Source organism: Lissotriton helveticus, chromosome 1_1 (assembly GCF_964261635.1).
Source record: "Lissotriton helveticus chromosome 1_1, aLisHel1.1, whole genome shotgun sequence".
NCBI lineage: Eukaryota > Metazoa > Chordata > Amphibia > Caudata > Salamandridae > Lissotriton > Lissotriton helveticus.
In genome coordinates this window covers 364817433-364837218 of record NC_136057.1, presented here as the reverse complement: position 1 = coordinate 364837218, position 19786 = coordinate 364817433, and the positions used below count along the sequence as shown (strand labels likewise).

At 43.2% G+C, this 19786-nt stretch overlaps 2 protein-coding genes across 13 annotated transcripts in view; one reads left to right on the top strand and one right to left on the bottom strand.

The window, feature by feature from the left end:
* Positions 1-19786, top strand: part of CACNA1C (calcium voltage-gated channel subunit alpha1 C) — a 2299705-nt gene that overhangs the window by 1570821 nt on the left and 709098 nt on the right. For all 6 annotated transcript variants that reach the window (XM_078673661.1, XM_078673663.1, XM_078673662.1 and 3 more), the window contains exons 8-9: positions 2895-2998; positions 7680-7852. In XM_078673661.1, coding sequence (XP_078529787.1) covers positions 2895-2998; positions 7680-7852 — 277 coding nt within the window. The remainder of the gene's footprint in view (positions 1-2894; positions 2999-7679; positions 7853-19786) is intronic.
* Positions 1-19786, bottom strand: part of LOC144808862 (uncharacterized) — a 433476-nt gene that overhangs the window by 49069 nt on the left and 364621 nt on the right. The gene's annotated exons all lie outside the window — the stretch shown is intronic.

The window sequence follows — 19786 nt, the reverse complement described above, 5'->3', positions numbered from 1 at the left end:
CTTTTTTTTTATATTTTGCTCTTATGCCCACTTGTTGACGTTATTTATCCTTCTTTGTGCCTTTTCTTCTCTTTTATCAGCACTTTCCACTGTTTTCCGCCCTTTGCCTGACTTTAAGATGGCCGCCGCGCTTGTTCTCTGTTCCTATTGGCTTGTACAGCCTGATTCTAAGATGGCCACCGTCTTCTCGCGAGACTTCGCGGCCAATCGCGATGCAGCCTGACTTCAAAATGGCCGCCGCACTTGTTCTTCGTCCCTATTGGCCCTCGCGCCTGGCCCCAATATGGCCGCCGAGACTCTCGCGAGAGCTCGCGCTGGCTTTTCTTTTATATCTTGAAACTCGCGCTCTTTGGCTGGCGCTTACCGGGCTCGTTTCTTCTTCGTTTGCGGCGGTTGGGGTGGGCTCCCACGTCGCTGCTTTCTTCTGGATGGCGCTTCACTCTTCCCTCTTCCTTTTTGACCACGACGCAATCCAGGGTGGGCTCCTGGTTCAAATCACGGTGTTCCGATGGGCACAGCATGCAGTCCGTCGTCCCTCGTCGCCAGATGTCGTGTTGTGCGATGCGCCACGCACAGGAACCACACAGGACACAGATCATATGCAGAGGTACATCTTTATTTGGTTGTGTCGTCCGTCTGTCTGGGCACGTCCGCCCTCGTCCTCGTCCTGGTGTATATTGCCCTTTCCTGTCCGTCCACAGGAAGTAGTCCGGTGACCTGGTCACCGCCCTGTGACCCACAGGGTCCTAGTGTCCGGCATCTGTCGTAGTCATCACACAGTGATGGGTGATGAGAAAGAAAAAAGAGAAGAATTGTTATGTAGTGATGTTCCATGCAGAAGTGCACTTAGGGCAGCGATTGTGGTGGGTTCCCTTCAGTCGGGAGGGATGTCACACTTATTCTAGACACAGCAGAGCACATGTAACACAAAAATAAATGTTTTAATAAAAGGGCTTGGTCGCTGAGAATCATGACAAGAAATGTGAGTACTGTCCGAATGAGTCTCACGACTCCAGGGAACATGTCGTGACTGCCTCTTCAAAGCACCAGGCGGCTGAGTGAAAGGCCGCGGCGTGACACCATATACTGAGCCGTACACTTCACTTACGAAGGAAGAAATTCTGAGTAACTGTTTTTGCTGACACAATTGCCTAATAATTTATAATGGTTTTAAAACCTGTAATGTATGTGTCTGAAGTGAGTTCCCTGAATCACGGAATGTTTCCGTGTCAAATAAAAGTGGAGAAGTGTGGCTCACCGGTTAGAGGCGGCAGACCCAGAAGCAGAGGTCGTCCTGGGACCAGGGTTCAATTCCCGACGCGGCAGGGTATGGGACCAATGTTAGCGGGCTCGATAAATCTCGCCTCGGTGCCTCTCTAACCATGGGTCCCACGCTGCAACTCTGGGCAATAGCTTGCTTAATCTCCACAACGGCCCCCTCTCTGCCGGGGATGCCTGGCTTCACCTTGGGGATGCCCAATAGGGACCATCTCACAGGGAAAGCCAGGACGGGTTCCCCAGCGGTACACAGCACCAAGAAACCCCAGGGTGAACGTGCGCTCTACAAATACATACTAACATAACATAACATAACATGACAAATGATTCCCGAAGTGAGTACGCACACAGAGTGTACCGACAAGAAGGTGCCAAGATCCTGTTTCTCGGACCGGCGCTACATGAAATCCAATCATTTCTTCTTTTACATGTTCTGGACAAATATATCAACACTTCTGGCTTTACAGGGAAACAGGGGCTATTGACATTGTAAATGACAATGCCTTTTATTTATGTTTTAAAAACGAAAACAAAAATTAAAGGCATTGTCATTTACAATGCCAAAAGCTCAAACTCGCATAAATGCGGGACCTATTGCAAATGGTAGGCATCAGGGACAACGGGAGGGAGGGAGGGCTGGGGGGCAGTAGGCACAGACAACAGGAGGGAAGGTGGGGTTTTAAAGAAGGCACCAAAGCACATTGAGCCTGTAGTAAGAGAAACTGGATAAATAAAATAGTGCTCACAGTCTAAATAACACTATCGTGTAACAACCGAAGTAAAGGGGACAGTCGGCATGGGAGGTGACAAATGAAGAGAAGGCGGTACTAAGGAGGGACTAACAAGCCTATTTACGAATCAGAAGCCAGCATTTAGAACGGACAATGACACAAGCCAATGGCAAATATGGACGGGGCTTCTATTCCCCACTCCACTACAGCAGATCGCCAGAGCAGCACATGGCTGAGTCAAGCTCGACCTAAAAAGGGAGATGCAGACAGAGACATTGCTTACTAGAGACACAAACAAACACTTGGAACAGCAGACACGAACATTGACAATGGCAGACACAAACACTCTAGACACACAAGACATTGGAAACTACAGAAAGATAGAATAACATAGGAAACAGGAGGCACAAGTACAGACATTGGGAATAGTGGACACACCTACAGACATTGGGAATGGCAGACAAACACAGAGGCAGAAAATGACAGTCATACTGTGGAAGCAGCAAACACAGAGATTGCAAATTGAAAACACGGATATCAGTAATAGCAAGCACTAATACACACATTGGAAATGGCAGACACAATCGCAGAAGTTGGGAATGGCAGGCAAGCCCACCCGTGGGATGACAGAGACAGCCACAAAACAGCTGGGTCTCATCTGTAGCAACATCATGCAATGGGAAACCATAAGGAAGTGGCAAATTTGAAACGAGATGGGATTGGCTGAAGAGTTGACAAACAGGTGTGAGTTGTGTTTGTGGTTTGTGAGCATGGGACAGAGGCTTCTTTGGTAGGCTAGTTCTAAATGAATTTTATGATTCGCTTAGTTGCCCATGAAGATTTTGTTTGTGGTGCCTGATCTCCTTCTCTCTCTTGTGTTTCCAGATGCAGGACGCTATGGGCTACGAGCTCCCCTGGGTCTATTTCGTCAGCTTGGTCATCTTCGGGTCCTTCTTTGTTCTGAACCTGGTTCTTGGTGTGCTGAGTGGGTAAGTGATTGGCAGTCAATGCATACCTTTGCTGGTGCTTCTGCATGATGCTTCACACTGATGCTGTACCTCGTGCCCAGCAGCAAGGAGTTCCTCAATTAAAAACTAAATAAACGAGCCAATGACATGAGGGTTACCTGGAGTATGACAGCCAGAGGTAGAATGCCTCTTCCAACAGGGCAGAGCCTCGGTGCGCCCATTTCCCTACTCCAACCTGCTGCCAGTGCTTGATGTGTGCAGAAGGCACCAGCACAGACTTTGGGGACTTGGACTTAATTTCATCATCATTCTTTGACCAAGATAAGAGAAATAAAGTCAGAGAAGGAAGGAGGAAGAGAAAGATGGGAAGAAAGTGATAAGGGGAGAAACCGGAAATGAAAAAGAACCTGCACAAGTGAGATAAAGAGACAGGAAGTGTATGGTGGGGAAAGAAAGAGGCTTGAGGTGGTATCCAGACTAGGCACAGGTGCTTGGTTCCTACAATGAAAAGGAACACACGTGCCGTTGTTTTTTTTTTACAAATTACGCACTGCGTATGAGTTCTAACGACGCCCCTTCTCCAAAATGACTTGTGTGGCTCGATAGATTTGAAGTTCACTTGAGAAATGCCTTAAGTCAATGTTGGCATTGGAACTTCAGTTCTGAAATGTTTGCAAAATTGAACAATGCGCCTCGTACATAAATCCTAATTTGAAGTGTTTTACCTAAATTTGATCTTTTCGTTGGCTTGAGTTTGCATCTTGGTGTTTCTTTTACTCTGTCCGTTAGTGTTTGCGGATTCCATACCCATTAATGTATGTCTCACATGGAACGTTGGACACTGTCAGACTTGTTCACCTCGTTTTCCCTTAAGTCTGTCCAGCAACATTAGGAGTAGTGAATGGCGAGGTTAGAGCTTCCGTTGCCAAACACAGTCATCCTTCTGGGCAGACATGTGGGTTCAAATAATAGAAAGTACTCAAGGGGGCGCAATAGCATGTGTGCCTGCTTTTCCAGGGAACTTTGGCATTACTCAAGGGGCCGCCAGCATTTGCCCAGATCACCCAGGCGCTAAATGTGTTGCAGCGCGATTTCACGGGTGCATTTGCCTCGTTTGCATGGGTGCATGGCCTTCTGCAAATATATTTTCTTTTGCAATCAGGCAATATTACAGAGGCAGGCGCAGGAGCATAGAGGTTGTCAGGAAGTGCATTGTCTAATTGTCACAAACAGTTCACCCTCCCAGGGGTGCCCTGTGCAAGGCAGGAAAGGGGGTGTCGGACCCCTCCTCCACGCATCCCTCACTTACTTGCAGTAAGCTCTCTGTCACCCTTTCAAATACAGGCTGGTTGCTCCCTAAACAGTGAAAGGCAGATCCGTGGTTTCAAACAGACGGTCTTTCTTTTAATAATGCACTGCTCCGCCTGCAGATACGGATTCGTGCTTACACCAGGAACAGCACATTTGCACCAAGCAGAATAAAGTTTGTGCCAAGGCCAGAGTGATATGTATCAAAATGTTGTTTTGGGATTCTCAAATTGGGATTTTCAGCTAATTGCAATTTGGGAATCGCAAAATGCAATGTATGTGGGATTTGCTACTAATTTTGCAAATCCCACATATTCCTTATTTGCGAACCGCAAATTGAGATTCGCCAATAAGGAATACCTTCCCATTCATTTCTATGGGCTAGGAAGCCCATAGGAATAAATGGGAAGGCATTCTCAATTTGCGATTAGCAATTAGAGAATCACAAATTGAGAATGCAATTTCAAGGGTGGCAGGATGTCAAAATGACACCCTGTTGCACCCCTGAAATGTGCATGTGTGCACATGTGGTACACATACGTGCCCTAAGGGCATGTATGTGCGCCACATGGCACTTAAAAAATAGTGCATTTTTAAATGAAATCCCAATTTACCACCAACTTGAATTTGGTGGTAATCTGCAATTCCTTAAGGCCAAATTGCACTTTCTTTTTTGCTTCTTACATTGCATTTAAGGAATCCCAATTTGAGATTCCTTAAATGCAATCGTCAAAATAAGGAATCGCAAAATTTGCGATTCCTTATTTTGCAAGGGGGATTTTGTGTGCTACATTGCACACTGCTAATTTGCGATCGCAAATACTGAAATTCTGCGAATTTTAGCGTTTGCGATCGCAAATTGGCTTCATACATATGGCCCCATATCCGTAATGCGGCCATTGGACCAGATTTGTAAAATGATGAATTGAGCCCTTTTCTTGCATTATTCACAATAATATTGTGGTACATATAGAAGTGTAATGTAAAAAGCGCCACCCCAGGGGCAACGGCCACTGAATGCACAGTGAACTGTCCTGTAATGGAGTAATCCAAAATTAATCAGGAGTGGAAACGGTGATCAATTCTCAAAATGGATTTATTTAGTCCTCATGAATGCTTGTTCATCAATAGCTGAATTCATCTCATTCACATTTTGACAGCAAAAAGATTTGAGTAAATCAAATTAGCGATCCCAATGCATTTCGGGCAGACGGTGCCCTTCATCAACAGAAGTAAATCGACGTGAATTCGACTACAGAGTTGAAGATAGCAGGAGAGTGAAACAGCAGCATATAGAAATGTAAACATTTCAATAAACACTGTTATACAGAGTAACGAAGATTTATGGTGACATGTTGCTGAAGAGTAAATCAGCAGCTGCATAATATTATAAGTTTCATATTTTTAGAATGGGTGCTTTATTGTAAAGCTTTGGGATTTTTGTATAATGCCATATTTACCATTCAAGCTTGTTTCTGTTGTCTGTTTTGTGTCTTGGTGCGTACAGTATTCTGCTGGTGGTAAGTTATTACAAAGGAGAGGCATGGGGGGAAATGTTTGTCAAACCAAAAAAAGCGCAGTTTTTTCTTGGAACTTGGGAGCCTCCCATTAACGTTGACGTGGTAGGCCATGGTCCTGTGGTTGCCAAATGTCAGGAATGCCTAGTCCTGAGTCCACCTCACCTCATATCTCCCTTTCACTTCTTTTCCCTTTATTTCACTCTTGGTTATTTTTTTCATCCAATCTTTCCCAATTCTCACTGTTTTCGTACCTTTCTTTTCATCCTTCTCATTCTTATGTTTCTCCCTTTTCTGTCACATTTGTTCTCCCTTTAACTCTGTAAAAAATCTAACTGATGGTACCTAGTCCCCAGAAATGAGTTCCGATACGGCCCTCCTCCAAGCACAGTACAAATTAAGTGGTGAGCATCTCCTCGCGGACTGTGCAGTATGACCCCTGTCTTCATGTCAGAGTCACCTTAGTCCCATTGACTGTGTGTTCAGGCCTTGGGTGTATGTGTGTTTCTTGACTTTCTGACAGTCGCCTCTCTGTCCCCAGATCAGTGAGTTTCTGCCTATTGACTGCAGTAGGTGGCTTCATGATGGGGTCAGCGTTTGTACATCTCAACAAACCCAGTGGGTGTGTGTGTGTCTAGATGTATATGGTGCTCCACTAAGCATACTGTGAGGCTGCTAAAAGGTTCTATGTCAAGTTGTCTGTAAAGTGTAATGAATAATATATGTAATAAGAGGACCAATATGCCTATGGACCAGGTCGAGAAGTTAAATGTAGCACACTTCTAGGCAGTCACTTCATAACACACCCTTAGATGGCTCCTATAAATGCCCACCAGCTCATTAGGCACTTGTTACAAGTCTTCAGCACAGACACAAGTGTACTACATTGTTAATGGAGTGGGGTTTGTGTACTTGTTATGACTTCAATGAACATTTATTGTAGATCAAAGCCAGCTCTCCAAACCAACCAATCACAGCACGTTCACCATACTCAGGCACTGTTCTTACTATCTGTCTCTAGTCTTCCTTCTTGAAGAACTTGTTACCACCATTAAAGCAAAAGCAACCGGGAAATCACACAGTTAAAAAGGAATGAAAGATTATAGTTGTGTTGACTCAGTGATAGTACCTGCCAGTGGACAGCGTGGTCAACTAGTTGGGATCTGAACAGGATCCCCTTAGTAGAGCATTGGAACATATGTGCAGTTCGTTGTTCGGTATGCTAGGTGATTTTAGTGTGCCACGCTAGCAGTGTCTGTGTGAGGTTGCTTGCTTACAAGTGAAGATGTGTTTTTACGGGAAGGGGAGTGAAAAGAGAAGGGTTTAAGGTCTTCCCTGAAGCTGACAACCCTGATTTAGACGTTGATGTGTATGTAAAGATTTTTTAAGAACTTGTGTCTAATTGGAAAAGTTCCTGTCGCATTGGCTGATGACTTTGGCTGTAAGCGTGTTGCGCTGCAGATGGGTGACATGCTGACGGATTAGTGGGTCCTTAAGGGAGATCTTCTTGCAGAGGTAGACAAGGCATGTTGATGAGGGCTGTGCAACCAATACATCTGATTTTAGTGTATCACGTTCCTTTTTTCACACTCAACACTGGCCTTCAAACTATTTGCTCAGCGAGTCCAGACATCGGCATGTCTGGGTGTATTGTCCATAAGTCATGGCTCGGCAAACCCTCCATCGTAGACCATGTAGTGTGTTTTGACTTGAGCCGTCTTGTTAAATTAGAGGAATATATTGACTTTTGCTGATAAATGCTCCAATTTGTTTCGGTATGTGCTTGCCTTGCTATCCGAGTAAGTACAGTAATCAGCTGTTTGTTCATTTTCCCTGCCCTTCCATCTGCCTCCCTCATACCTCGCTCCTCCTTCCAGAGAGTTTTCCAAAGAGAGGGAAAAGGCCAAGGCCCGGGGAGATTTCCAGAAGCTGAGAGAGAAGCAGCAGCTGGAGGAGGACCTGAAGGGCTACTTGGACTGGATCACCCAGGCAGAAGACATCGACCCGGAGAACGAGGATGAAGGCTTGGACGAGGATAAACCTCGAAACAGTGAGCTCTGCTACTTTATCCTCTTCAAAGCATGCTCTATTGTTGCTCCTACATCAGGGTATCTTAGGAAGTGCTGCCCTTTTGAAGATTTCAGTAGTACTGTATGCCTTTTCTGCCTCTTTTGAGGGACGCTTTATTAGTAATCTGTGTCTGAACTAAATTTAGGAATGTATTTAATTCTCATATTGTACTTCTACACAAATGGGACATTTGTATCACTATATTAGTTGACTCCTGCATTAGCGGTGAACAGGATTGTATGAGCACAGTATAAGTCTGCTCAGAGATAGCCAAGCTTTCATCTACGAAATCTCAGATTTTGAATTCCCATTCAGTATAAAGTACTAGGCTGGAGGTAGAGGTATCTAGGCTGGCTTCCGTGCCATTAGGACTCTTGCTGCTGTGGATTGCTCAGTTTGTTAGACGTTGAGCAGTTTCGGAACTGATTCTGTTAGATCAGTCATCGCCTGTTCATACACTCGATCTAAAAGAACTTGTCAATTGTCTGGAGGATGAATTGGGTCCTGATGGTACATTTTAAGCCTGCAGAAGGTCCTTTTTAGCAGAGCAGAATGATTTCATGAAGGTGGGCAAAGGCAAATGAGGCGGTGTGGAGGTGAAAAGAGGGGCCCATATGGGTCTGCCCTATTTGTAGGACTTGCAATAATGTGCTTTTTGAGCAGTAGCAATGGTTCACATTTTCATCTGTCATATTTTGCTTTAATTTTTATTCTGTTCCATTTGATAATCTTGCTCAGGGTAACTTAGATCCAATAGTCATATCATCCCTAACTTACAGAATTGCTTCTATGTTACTTTGTCATCATGCAGGGTAACCAGGAACCTGTCTTCTATGCCAACAGTGAGATGCTCTATGTAATTATGTGCCTTGGAATAAGCCTTGTGACGTCAGTGCCCCAAATGTAAAAACACATTTCTGGTGACAGGCTTCAGCACTTGGTTTTACTTATACTTTTCTCGTTTGTGGCGACCTGTGAGATCTGATCTGGCAAATGGATGTGAGTGGTCTCAAACACCTGTTAATATTAAATCTGTACTCAATGTATTAGATATAAAAGGCTCTTAGTTACTACCACTACATTTAAAAGTATATCTTAATGCTGCACAAGTAAGACCTTATTGTTGTCCAAAATGACAACAGAGGATGGACCATAATAATGCATTCATTGTTCTGAGATAATGGTGATCATTCATCACCACTCATGCAGGCTGAGCAGTAACATAGACATGGATATGACATTTTGTTTAGCGGAAGGTAAATTATTTTGCATTGTGCCAGTGCTTATTTTTCATGCAGAAGAAAGGAATCATATTTTTGTGATGAGCACTAGCGTCTCTCAACATTCTTCCCATATTCTGCTGATAACTTGTAAATAACAGTGGCATACTCCGATCTCATCCCAAAAAATGTCTCATCGTAATGATTTCTTATCATTTTCTGTGCGCCTTGCCTTCAATGCATGTAGAATATGCTTTCATCAACTATGAAACAGGTTGGTTTTATGCCCAGCAACATGTGTTGATGCTTGTTTTTTACATCAGTATATGATGTTTTAGAAATGTGCCTATGTATAATAAAATGTGAATGGTGTAGATTTTCACATTGAAAACCTCAAACTAAACCATCTTCTGGACAACACTCAACCAGGATTCAGAAAGAACCACCGCACTGAATCAGCACTCATCAAGGCCACTGATAACATTCTAATCATCCTGGACTGAGGAGAAACAGCGGCCCTCATCCTTCTCGACCTCTCCGTGCCTTTTGACACTGTTCCATAACACTCTCATCAGAAGACTCCAGGAGATTGGCATCCAAAGATCTGCTCACAAATGGATCTGTTCCTTCCTCACGGACGAACCCAAAGGGTCAGGCTGTCACCCTTAATATCAGAGACCGAGAGATTGATATGCAAGGTCTTGCAGGGATCGTCCCTCAGCCCCACCCTTTTTAACACACATAAATGACATCGCTCACCAACATCAACCGATCACAAGTCATCAAGGCCATCACCTATGCCAATGACACTCAACTCATTGTCTCCCTGACGGACAAGACAACAACCACCAGGTCCAACTTCACCTGCTTCATTGGCATGGTAGCAAACTGTATGCAAACCAACTGCCTGCAGCTTAACTCCGAAAAGACGGAAGTACTGGTCTTCAGCAACAGGAACTCCCCAGGGGACTCTACTGTTGGCCATCAGAGCTAGGACCAACACCCACAAACCACGCAAGAAATCTAGGGATCATCCTAGTCAACACGTTCTACATGACAGCTCAAGTCAACACAGCCTGCACCTCCTCCTTTCATATCCTATGCATGCTAAGAAAGATCTTCAAATGGTTGCCTCAGAACACCAGAAGAACTATCTCGCAAGCACTCATCACGAGCAGGCCGTACTACAGCAATACTCTCTACGCCGGAATCTACAAACAAACCCTAAACAGACTCCAAACCATCCAGAACACCACTGAAAGACTCAGACTCAACCTTTCATGCTGCATTCACATCACACCGCTCCTCAAAAAGCTTCACTGGCTCCTCATTCACAAGAACTGCCAATTCAAACTTCTCATGTACACATGCTCAGCCCTACACAGGACCAGAATACCTGAACAGACTCATACACTTTCAGCAACCCACCAGACACCTGTGCTCTGCCTCACTGTCACTCGCACACATTCTCTGCATACGCAAGAACAAAATTGGAGGTCGCTCGTTCTCCTACGTAGCACCCAAGAGATGGAATGATCTCCCTCAAAACATCAGAGCCTCCTCCTCAATTTTTGAGTTTCGCAAGCAGCCGGAGACCTGGCTGTACGTGTAAGCACCTTCGGGACATCGAACCTACATGCCTGCCCTAGCGCCTTGATACCTTCTCAGGACGCTATACCAATCTATATTGCATAACACATTCAGGAGTCCAATGACCCTTTATTAATGTCACCAAAGTTTAGACTGGAAAATTGTTGATAATCTGTTTACTTTGTGAGTTTTTGTTTAAAAAAATAAAGAAAAATAAAGAAAAATTAGCACTATTTAAGCTGGTGGAAAAACTGAATTCTTGTTAATACTGGCACGAGACTGTATGTACAGAGGCAACATTTCAATCACATAAATCAACTATTTTGAGTTCATAGTATTCACATATCTCGCGTAATGTAGTTTTTTTCGGCAGATCAAACCATGAACGTGGCATCGGCAAACGTATATTTTCCATTTCTACTCTATTTTAAGCTACTTGTGCATATTTTGTTATTTTTGCAGGTCTAGTCAGGCCTAGTGAAACAACAGATCTAGAGACATTGATTTATGAAGTAGGCTGCAAAGTATTTCAATCTTGCTGGAAATATCAAGTATTCTTAGAAGCAGAAATGTGAATACATATCTCCTTTGGAAAAGCATTGTTAACAGTGGCCTAGCTTCAGGGGGGTGTTTAGGGTGTTACACCGCCACCTTAATAAATGTGTTACTTAGTAAATAGTTGGTATAAGATCTTGTAATCGGATATAGTAAGGTGTCTGTCGGATTTGACATGGGATTTCTAAGTACCTCAGACTCACACTCTCTAACTTAAAGGTTTTAAAACATTTGTATTTTAGAAAATACTGTTTTTAAGTCCCCCTCACAATCCACACTCCTTTCCCTTTCTATTGCCCGTAAGGCCCTCTCATGCACTCCTGATTGTTAAGGGTTGAAATAGAAGTAGTCACGAGAGTTAAAAGCAAAACGTAGAGGAATCATAGGTTTGAAAACTGAAAAACTTAGAATTACTGCACCAAGGAAGGCAGACCAGTCAAATCCTAGCTGGTACTATGTCATACATGGATGGGATTGTATAAATAAACCTCTAGAATTGCACCCGCTATAATTGGAAGGCGTAAACTCTGGAATAATGTCATCTATGGACATGAAACTCATATTTCAGAATGGTGCCATCTATGAACGTGATTCCACAAACTCCAGACTGTCTTTCTATTAATGTTAACAACTCAAAATCCAGATTGACATAATCTAGGGATGAAACCTCATAAAGTCTAGAATGGTGCCTTGTCAGCATGTGAATTACGCATGATATAATTAGGTCCTCTATGAAAGTGAATTGCACAGACCTGAACATGGCTTCATCCATGACTTCACAAAGCTCTAGACTATCACAATCTATGAAAGTAACCCAACAAACACTTGCACAGCATCATCTTAGAATATAAGGAATGGAGTTGTGAATGAGTCCTATACAAGCTGAATTCAATTGAACCAGGCAGTCTACAGAATTGCGTCACAAGCTTGAGATTGTGTCATTTTGTAGCGCAAAATGCAGAGAGAAAGATCAAATAATGTGGTCACAATAACTGGTAGTATAGCTCTAAATGAGGTAAATTTAAAGCCGAAATATGTATCATGTAGAGCCATTTTTCCCTCTTTTGGCAAATGTTTTGTACGTGTTAAAGATACTTTTTTTGTTGCAAAACCTTTTTTTGTGGTGTCCTTAAATGTAAGTTTGTTTCTTAGTCAAAGCGGGCGTGTGTCAGCTTGGTGATTTTTTTATTTTGTTTTTAATTGACCAGATTCATAAAGTTGGTAACGTTTTTAATGTATAGCAGATGACAAATCTTGCAAACAGTAAGTTGTGTGAGAGAAAAACAAGCACATCCTTTTTTGGGAACTTATAATTAACCCGAAGTTGTGTAAATTAATATGCTTTGCAGGCAAGATTTTAATTTTGCATAGTTGCTTTTTCAATATCTAACTTTTTGGTTAAGCAAGATTAGATCATTTCCTGGTTATAGTTTGCAATGTATTTCATGTGGAAAAAAATGTCTATTTCGTTTTTGCTTTGGACAGCTATGGAAGCCTAGGAATCTTTGATCTCTTGCGCCTTGCACTTTGTGTTTGTAACGTTGTTTAGATGAGCTGTGTGTTAGTTTGTAGAATTTAACTTGCATATTGGGATCTGACTTCACTCCCAGCTTTGCATTCACGTGAATCTTTGGATCTACTTGTTTTTAGTAGTTGTAAGTTTATTGTACATTTAATTAAAACCTTTAGAAAGTGTGTCTCATTAACACAAATGCCCAATGATCAGTTTAAAAGCAGACATGACAGTGCATTACAAACACATTAAAAAGGGCCGGCAGGCACCCAAGGGAATTGGTTGGACCCTTAAAGGAGAAAAGGGAATCTTGTTTGTGCAAATTCAACCCAGATAGTTTGTAGTAGGACATAAGAATCCGTTGTAGACTCAGTAGACAGAGCCGCCCAATTCCAGAGGCATTAGTTGAACCCTTGAGAGATAGTGTGAGGTGGGCAATCGTTATTGATCGAAAATTTAGCAGCAAAGGAGGCGAAGCAGACATTGTTATTAGGTACCTAGCAGCAAAGATCGAGGCAAGACACTGTTGATTGAATGCTTACAGCAAAGTAGAAGCGGAGATCATTGTTAGTCGCATACTTAGCGGTAAGACAGGAAAATAAAGTGTAAGTGTGAAGTAGGACGAAACCTACTTATTAACATTGACTTTAACTTTTTAACAGAATGGTAATCTTAATAGCTGTGAACAGCAAATTAAACAAGTACAGCCAGAAATGAGTGTTTTAGGTAACCTTAGAGTAGAAACCTGAGCATCAATGGAAGGCTCAAGGTACGAGGCGGCAGTGGAATGCCTAAAAATAATTTGGGAGGTTAATCTTAGCATTCCACATGGCATTCGTTGTGGGCACCAACACAGATATAGAAGAGTGGGAGTGCAGGGACGGCGATAAGTTGGTCCCAGATAAGTGATGAATAGCAGCTAAGCAAAAAGTTCTGTACAGCGATCATGGTTTTTTTGTTGTTGTTGTAAACAAACTTAATTGGGTTTAGCATCAGTAATCATATACATATGCATTGTGTTGGTCTATTAGATCTGTCCTTATTGTGCGATGCCCCCAATGAACCAGATAGAACACCCCCCCACATCATATAGCGTCACATTGGTGGTGAAACTCGTTTTAAGTACGACCACCATTTTCGGCTCGGCCTGTATAAGCCACTCCTGAAATTAATTTATTCAAAACCTGCGTACAGGTTTATTATTTCCCCTCCCTTGTACCATCAGATTTAATCAGAAATACAATAGCTTCATAGACTGCAGTAGGCTCTTATTTTCAGGTTTTGTTCTTGTGTATTCATTCCTTGTCCTCAGTTTACCTATGCTCTCTTAATTCACTCTTCTAGCCCACCAAGTGGACCTCAGAACGGTCACTGAGGTCTTCCCACCCAATAGTGTTCAATAATCGCATAGATTCCTGGATACGCCTTTGTCGTTGTATGAGAGTGGGCTAGTGTGAATGTTTTTAGGCCCTGTGGCTCCAGTATTGGTCAGCGAGTATTGCACATCGCCGAAGAGCGTCAAGGCTGTAAAAGTGCTGCTTGTAGAAGGGCTCCATGAAAGTGTACACAAACCGGCATGACATATTACTTGAATAGGTATTTCAAAATTGGAAACTCTTGATAAGTACTCATCCTGTGTTCTGGTTATTGATGCCTTTGTTGTTGAAATCCCTAGAGTAGAGGAGGGTGGGAAGGGCCTTAAGGGGGCTGTGAGGAAGGAAGCAGATGGTTTTGGGGAGGTTTGCACAGCTACAATCGGTTCCTTGTATTATTTTGGGTTGAAGCTTTGCAAATGAACCCGCCTCTGAAAGCCTCTACAACAAGAGTATCTTTAAATGGAATACCGAAAAGCTCTTTTGTATTTTTTTTTTTAAATCAATATTTGCCATTATGTGGTCTGTAAATGGCACTGTCTTCAGGAAACATTATTATCAAGCTAATGTATTCTGTGTCAGATTGATCTGTAGCCGCTGCGGTTTTCAAGGCCGCGGTGCTGCTAAGGCCGGTGCTGCTAGAGATGGCTTCCCTCCATCACCCACTTATCGTCTGTCCTTCACTGATAATCCTAACAACATTTCCTCATCCTACAGAACTGTCCATGGGGATCCTTTATAATGCTATGTTTTTAATTCCGCAATTGGAATAAATCAATAACATTGAAAAAGCACATAGCCTGCCCCTCCCCCTTGTCTCGCAAGGAGAGTTGATTTTATCTGGCACAAGAGTCACATTCCTAGAACAGATTGTAACGTTTGCTTAGGATCGATGTTCCATCTTAAGAGGAGAGACAGGCTACACTATTGGCCTTGGTGTTTTATTGAAACATCAATATGGAGGGGTGGGCGTGGCCAGCAGGGCACCAGGCATTAAGGAGGGAGACCATTGGACCAGGGTCTGTGTGCAGTCCTTCCAGCTGGGAGAAAAAACATGATCTTGCCTTGAAGAACAGGACGAACTTATTAGCACCATAGTGTGTAAGGCTGTGTTTGTGGGTGGCTGCTGTTCAATCAGACAGATATTAAAATCAGAGGTATTAATCGATTAGTACCTGCTCGGTGGAAAAGGGCCAGAGGGGCGATAAGTATTTTATTATATGAAGTTCTCTGAGGTGCAGCGGGCACTTGAGTCTGCTTTTGTGTCCTCGTGGCACAATGGCATCACAGACTGGTCTGTGGACGTTTGTACGGATGCTTCTGCAATATGGCTCTATTCAGCACACAGTCACAAAAGGGTGTTCCCTTATTTTCATGGGGGCATGGTACACAAATGAGAGAGCCATTTGTCTTTACTGTGCAACCACCTGCGAGGGAATTCTTGTTCCTCCTCCAAAGTGAGGCCTAGTCATGACCAATATTGAAAGGTGGACCAGCAGCTTCAAAGAGTTGATCCGCTATTTCCTAACGTGTTGTTCACAGTGTAGGCGCAAGTTCATGGCTCCACTGATGAACAGCCCATATTTTGTAATTTTTGTACCAGTCTTCCCCATAGCTCACCCGCTAAGACTGCACGGCCGCACAAACTGGGACAGTGCATCCGAACTGTAATTCAGGCCTAGATGGAGAATGAGAGAGGGGATAAAAACAGCATCCAGTACGGCACATATCTAACTCACTCCAAATATATTGGACTCTGTGATAGTGACTCTGTAGTTATGGTTCATGCATAGCTACAATTCTGATAAGAAGCATTTCCTATTCAAGTTTCCATAGGAAGTTTTGCAAAGCACTCCAGCAAAAACTGCAGAACAGATTTACACCAAACTTGGTATGAAAGTAGAAATTTACTCAGAAAGCATGCTTTATGTTGTAAATCCATTCAATATTTTTTTTAGATATTTGGTTGGAAACAGATATTGCAGGTGATAGAAAGGGTTAAAACTTTTGTATAACATTTTGTATACTTTGTCAGTAAATTTGCAAATATCAATTTTGTGACTTCAGTGAATCACATTAGCATTTTGCTGAGATGTGATTGGATGATAAAAGGTTGAATTTGGTTACAGGTCCCTTCTAGCCAAATTCACAAATTCCACGCAGTTTTAAAAGAAAATGTACAGAGAAAAGGTGAAACTTTCTGATGGATTCTAAGCAATTGAGGGGAGTTGATATGAACACACCAGCCTGAAAATAACATTTTTATTTTATTTAAAATGATTCAATATTTAATTCAAAAGTAATATCATTTATGTGGTCTACATTTAAAATAAATATCTAAAAATAATTTACAATAATATTTAATATTAAATATTTTTACACATTTTCTTTTTGAGTTTAATTAACTTTTTACATTTCCCTTGTGCTTTACCTCAGTGGTAGATAACTCCACATACAGGTGAAATGTTACGAGTAGCGACTTTACACTAGTAATTAAATCATTTATAACATTTTTATTAATATATATATATTAAATACAATTTTATTTTTTAAGATTTATTTAACAAACTCCTACCAAAAGTAAAATATTTGTATTCACTTGTTATGTATTAAAACATACAGAAATCAATGTATAGAGTAAATGTAAATTAATTTAATATTTTTTAACGAAAGTTATGTTTCCTTATCAATTAAAAAGTTAGTAAAATACTGTATCATGACATGATTTTATTTGTCATTTATATATATTTTTTACATTAAACCAAATGTTTATATATATATATATATATATATCAGCAGCCCGCCCCAGCGTTGCCTGGGGCAGAAAGGGGCTGGGGGCAGTACACCCGCTCCCGCCCCGACCCCCTCCCGCACCGACTCCCTCCCGCCCCGACTCACTCGCGCCCCCCTCCCGCCCCGACTCACTCACGCCCCCCTCCCGCCCAGACTCACTCGCGCCCCCCTCCCGGCCAGACTCACTCGCTCCCCCCTCCCGCCCAGACTCTAATCCTAAACCCTTTGCGCCCCAGTACCTCCTCCGAAACTGCTGCCTCCACACCTTTCCTCGGGCCCTGCAAAGATCCCGCAACCTTCGGCAGCTCCGAGCCGCGCGTCAGCGGCAGTAAGTCCTGAGGCAGTAAGTCCTGCGTTCCAGCAACTCTCCGGGCAGTGCGCTCAAGCGCAGACCCTCCGCTCCACCGCACTCGTCGCTCGGACTCTCAGAGCCGTAGACATAGAAGAGAGACACGGCCCTGAGAGACTGAAATCGAGGCATTACTGCACCGCCCTCCTCCTTGTCGTCATGACGCACGTCGCGTCGTGGCCAGCGCTAGGTCCCGGCCGGCGCTACTTTTTAAAAAAAAAATTTTATATAGCCGATGTCCATCTACACACCCTGACATTTACATAGATGTATCGGGTGTGTAGATTGGCGCTGTGGTTCCCGAGTTTACCTGGCCAAAAGGTGCAAGTTCTCTCTTTATAATAGTATAGTATATATATATATATATATATATATATATATATATATATATATATATATATAAAAGCTCCGAAGTTGACCATCAGGCAGGGACGCACTCAGACAAGTAACTGCATAAAGCCATTTATCAGGTACAGACAGGAAATGGCATTCTGATCAAAATGTACAGCTCCTCGTGTCCATTTAGCCTGACGCGTTTCAGAGCTTAGCTCTTTCCTCAGAGGCTCGACAGTCCGGACTTAGCTAAAGTCCACCGGAAATATTCTTGTCTAACCGGATTGGCCTTGATCTCTATCTCCGGAAATGAATGGTCCGAAAGTGTTTGAAAGAATATGAGTCTTGCCCCGTTCCCAATAATGCGAGATAAAAAAAAAGTCGCTTCTTGAGGCGGAGTTGAATCTTTTGGACCTCTTGGTTCTGGTTTTCCTTGTTTGGATCCTCTTGTGCCCTGGCCACAAAGTGCTGATTTGCCTGGTACTCCTAGTGCTGTTCTCTGTTCACTTGGCCATGGTCGTTCTAGTCATCCTTGCTCTGGTCCTGGTCCTCCTTGCTCAGATCCTCCAGGTATTCTTGGCCCTGGCACCCTTTGTCTCCCTGTTCCTTATCCCTTTCCAGCTTAGTCTGGTCCCTTAGTTCTACTGCCATAGTTTTCCTTATCTTCCTTGTCCTCGTCGATCATGTCATGACCCATCTGGCCCTGGTCCTCCTGCGATTTTATTTCATAGTTCTACACTGCAATTTCCAAATTGCGATTCTTACTGAATCGCAATTTGAAAATTGCCATTCCTAATGTATGATATAAATATTAATGAGGTATGTCCCAATTTGCGACCCATTAGGAATCACAGCCATTTCTGGGGTCAGCAGTCTACCATGTCTGTGATTGGTTTTTAATAAAGCTGACACTTCTTTATCTTCAGTCTGCTTCCCTTATTTTTTGTTGTTTAAGAAGAGGCAGTGGTCCTCTGGACCACTGCCTCTTCTTAAACAATTTCTTTTACATTCACAAAGGGGAAGGGGTCCCTTGAGGACCCCTTTGTGAATGTATTACCACTGCACTTTTGGATTCTATAAAGTAATATTTTTTTGCAACCGGAATTCGGTCGCAAAACACTAATACACCAATTCAGTATTTTGGGGGGATGCCCTAAACACGCCACTTTCAAGTACCGCATCGGTATGTATTTGCATTCCCAAATAGTGATTCGGTAACATGTCACCAAATCGTAATTTGGGATTGATACATACCAAAATGCCTCTTTAAATTTGCAAACAGCCCAATTTTTTTAATGCCATTAGGATTGATACATCTGGTTCCAAGTCTCCTGGTTTGCCTGTACCTATTCATTCAGCTCCTGGTCCCCCTGGTTCAAGAAGTCCTGGTCCTCCTAGTTCTACTCCACCTTTGTCTGGTACTCCTGGATCTAGTGTCATATCCTCGTTTCACTGTCCTTGGTTTCACTAGCCCTTCAAGTTCCCCAGCCCTTCTGCCCCATTCTAGTCCTCTTAGTTCTCCTGGTCCCCTGGTTTGCCTGTCCTGGTCTACCTTGTTCCTGTCCTACTGACCTGGTCCTCATAACAGTGGTACTCCTGGTCTGGTATTTCTGGTCCTTGGCCCGCTGGCCCTCCTAGATCCCACAGTGCAGGAAACCCAGGTCCATGTAGTCCCTGTCATCCTGTTTTATGGTTCCTCCTGAGTATGAAGCGATACAAAAGGGGATGATGGACGGAGCGTTTGAACAAATCAAACACTCACCCCCAGTCAACTGATCTGGGTTTAATCCATCACCATTCTTTAGTTCACTCAGCCACCCCAGTTCAGACATGGCTATATGCAAATCAGTCTGACCCTGTGCCTCGTGGGAACAGTCCAGCCTGAACTGCCAAGCCATGTCTTCCCTGGACCGGAAACAAGCATCCTGGGACCGGTTTCGGATTCATAATCCTCCTGAGTATGACCCTCATGGATGTTCTGAACCTAGTCCTACTGGCCGTTTACCTCTACATCCTTCCTATTCTGCCTTTTCCTACTGATTAAGGGTTTCCTCGTCCTAATTAGCTCTGGGCCTTCCTGGACCTAGTTTTCCTGGTAATTGCCTTTCTACTATTAGCGCCTACTGTTCCTTGATCTGATCTTGGTCGTTCTGGTCCTCCTGTCGCTGGTCCTCCTGTCCCTTGTTCT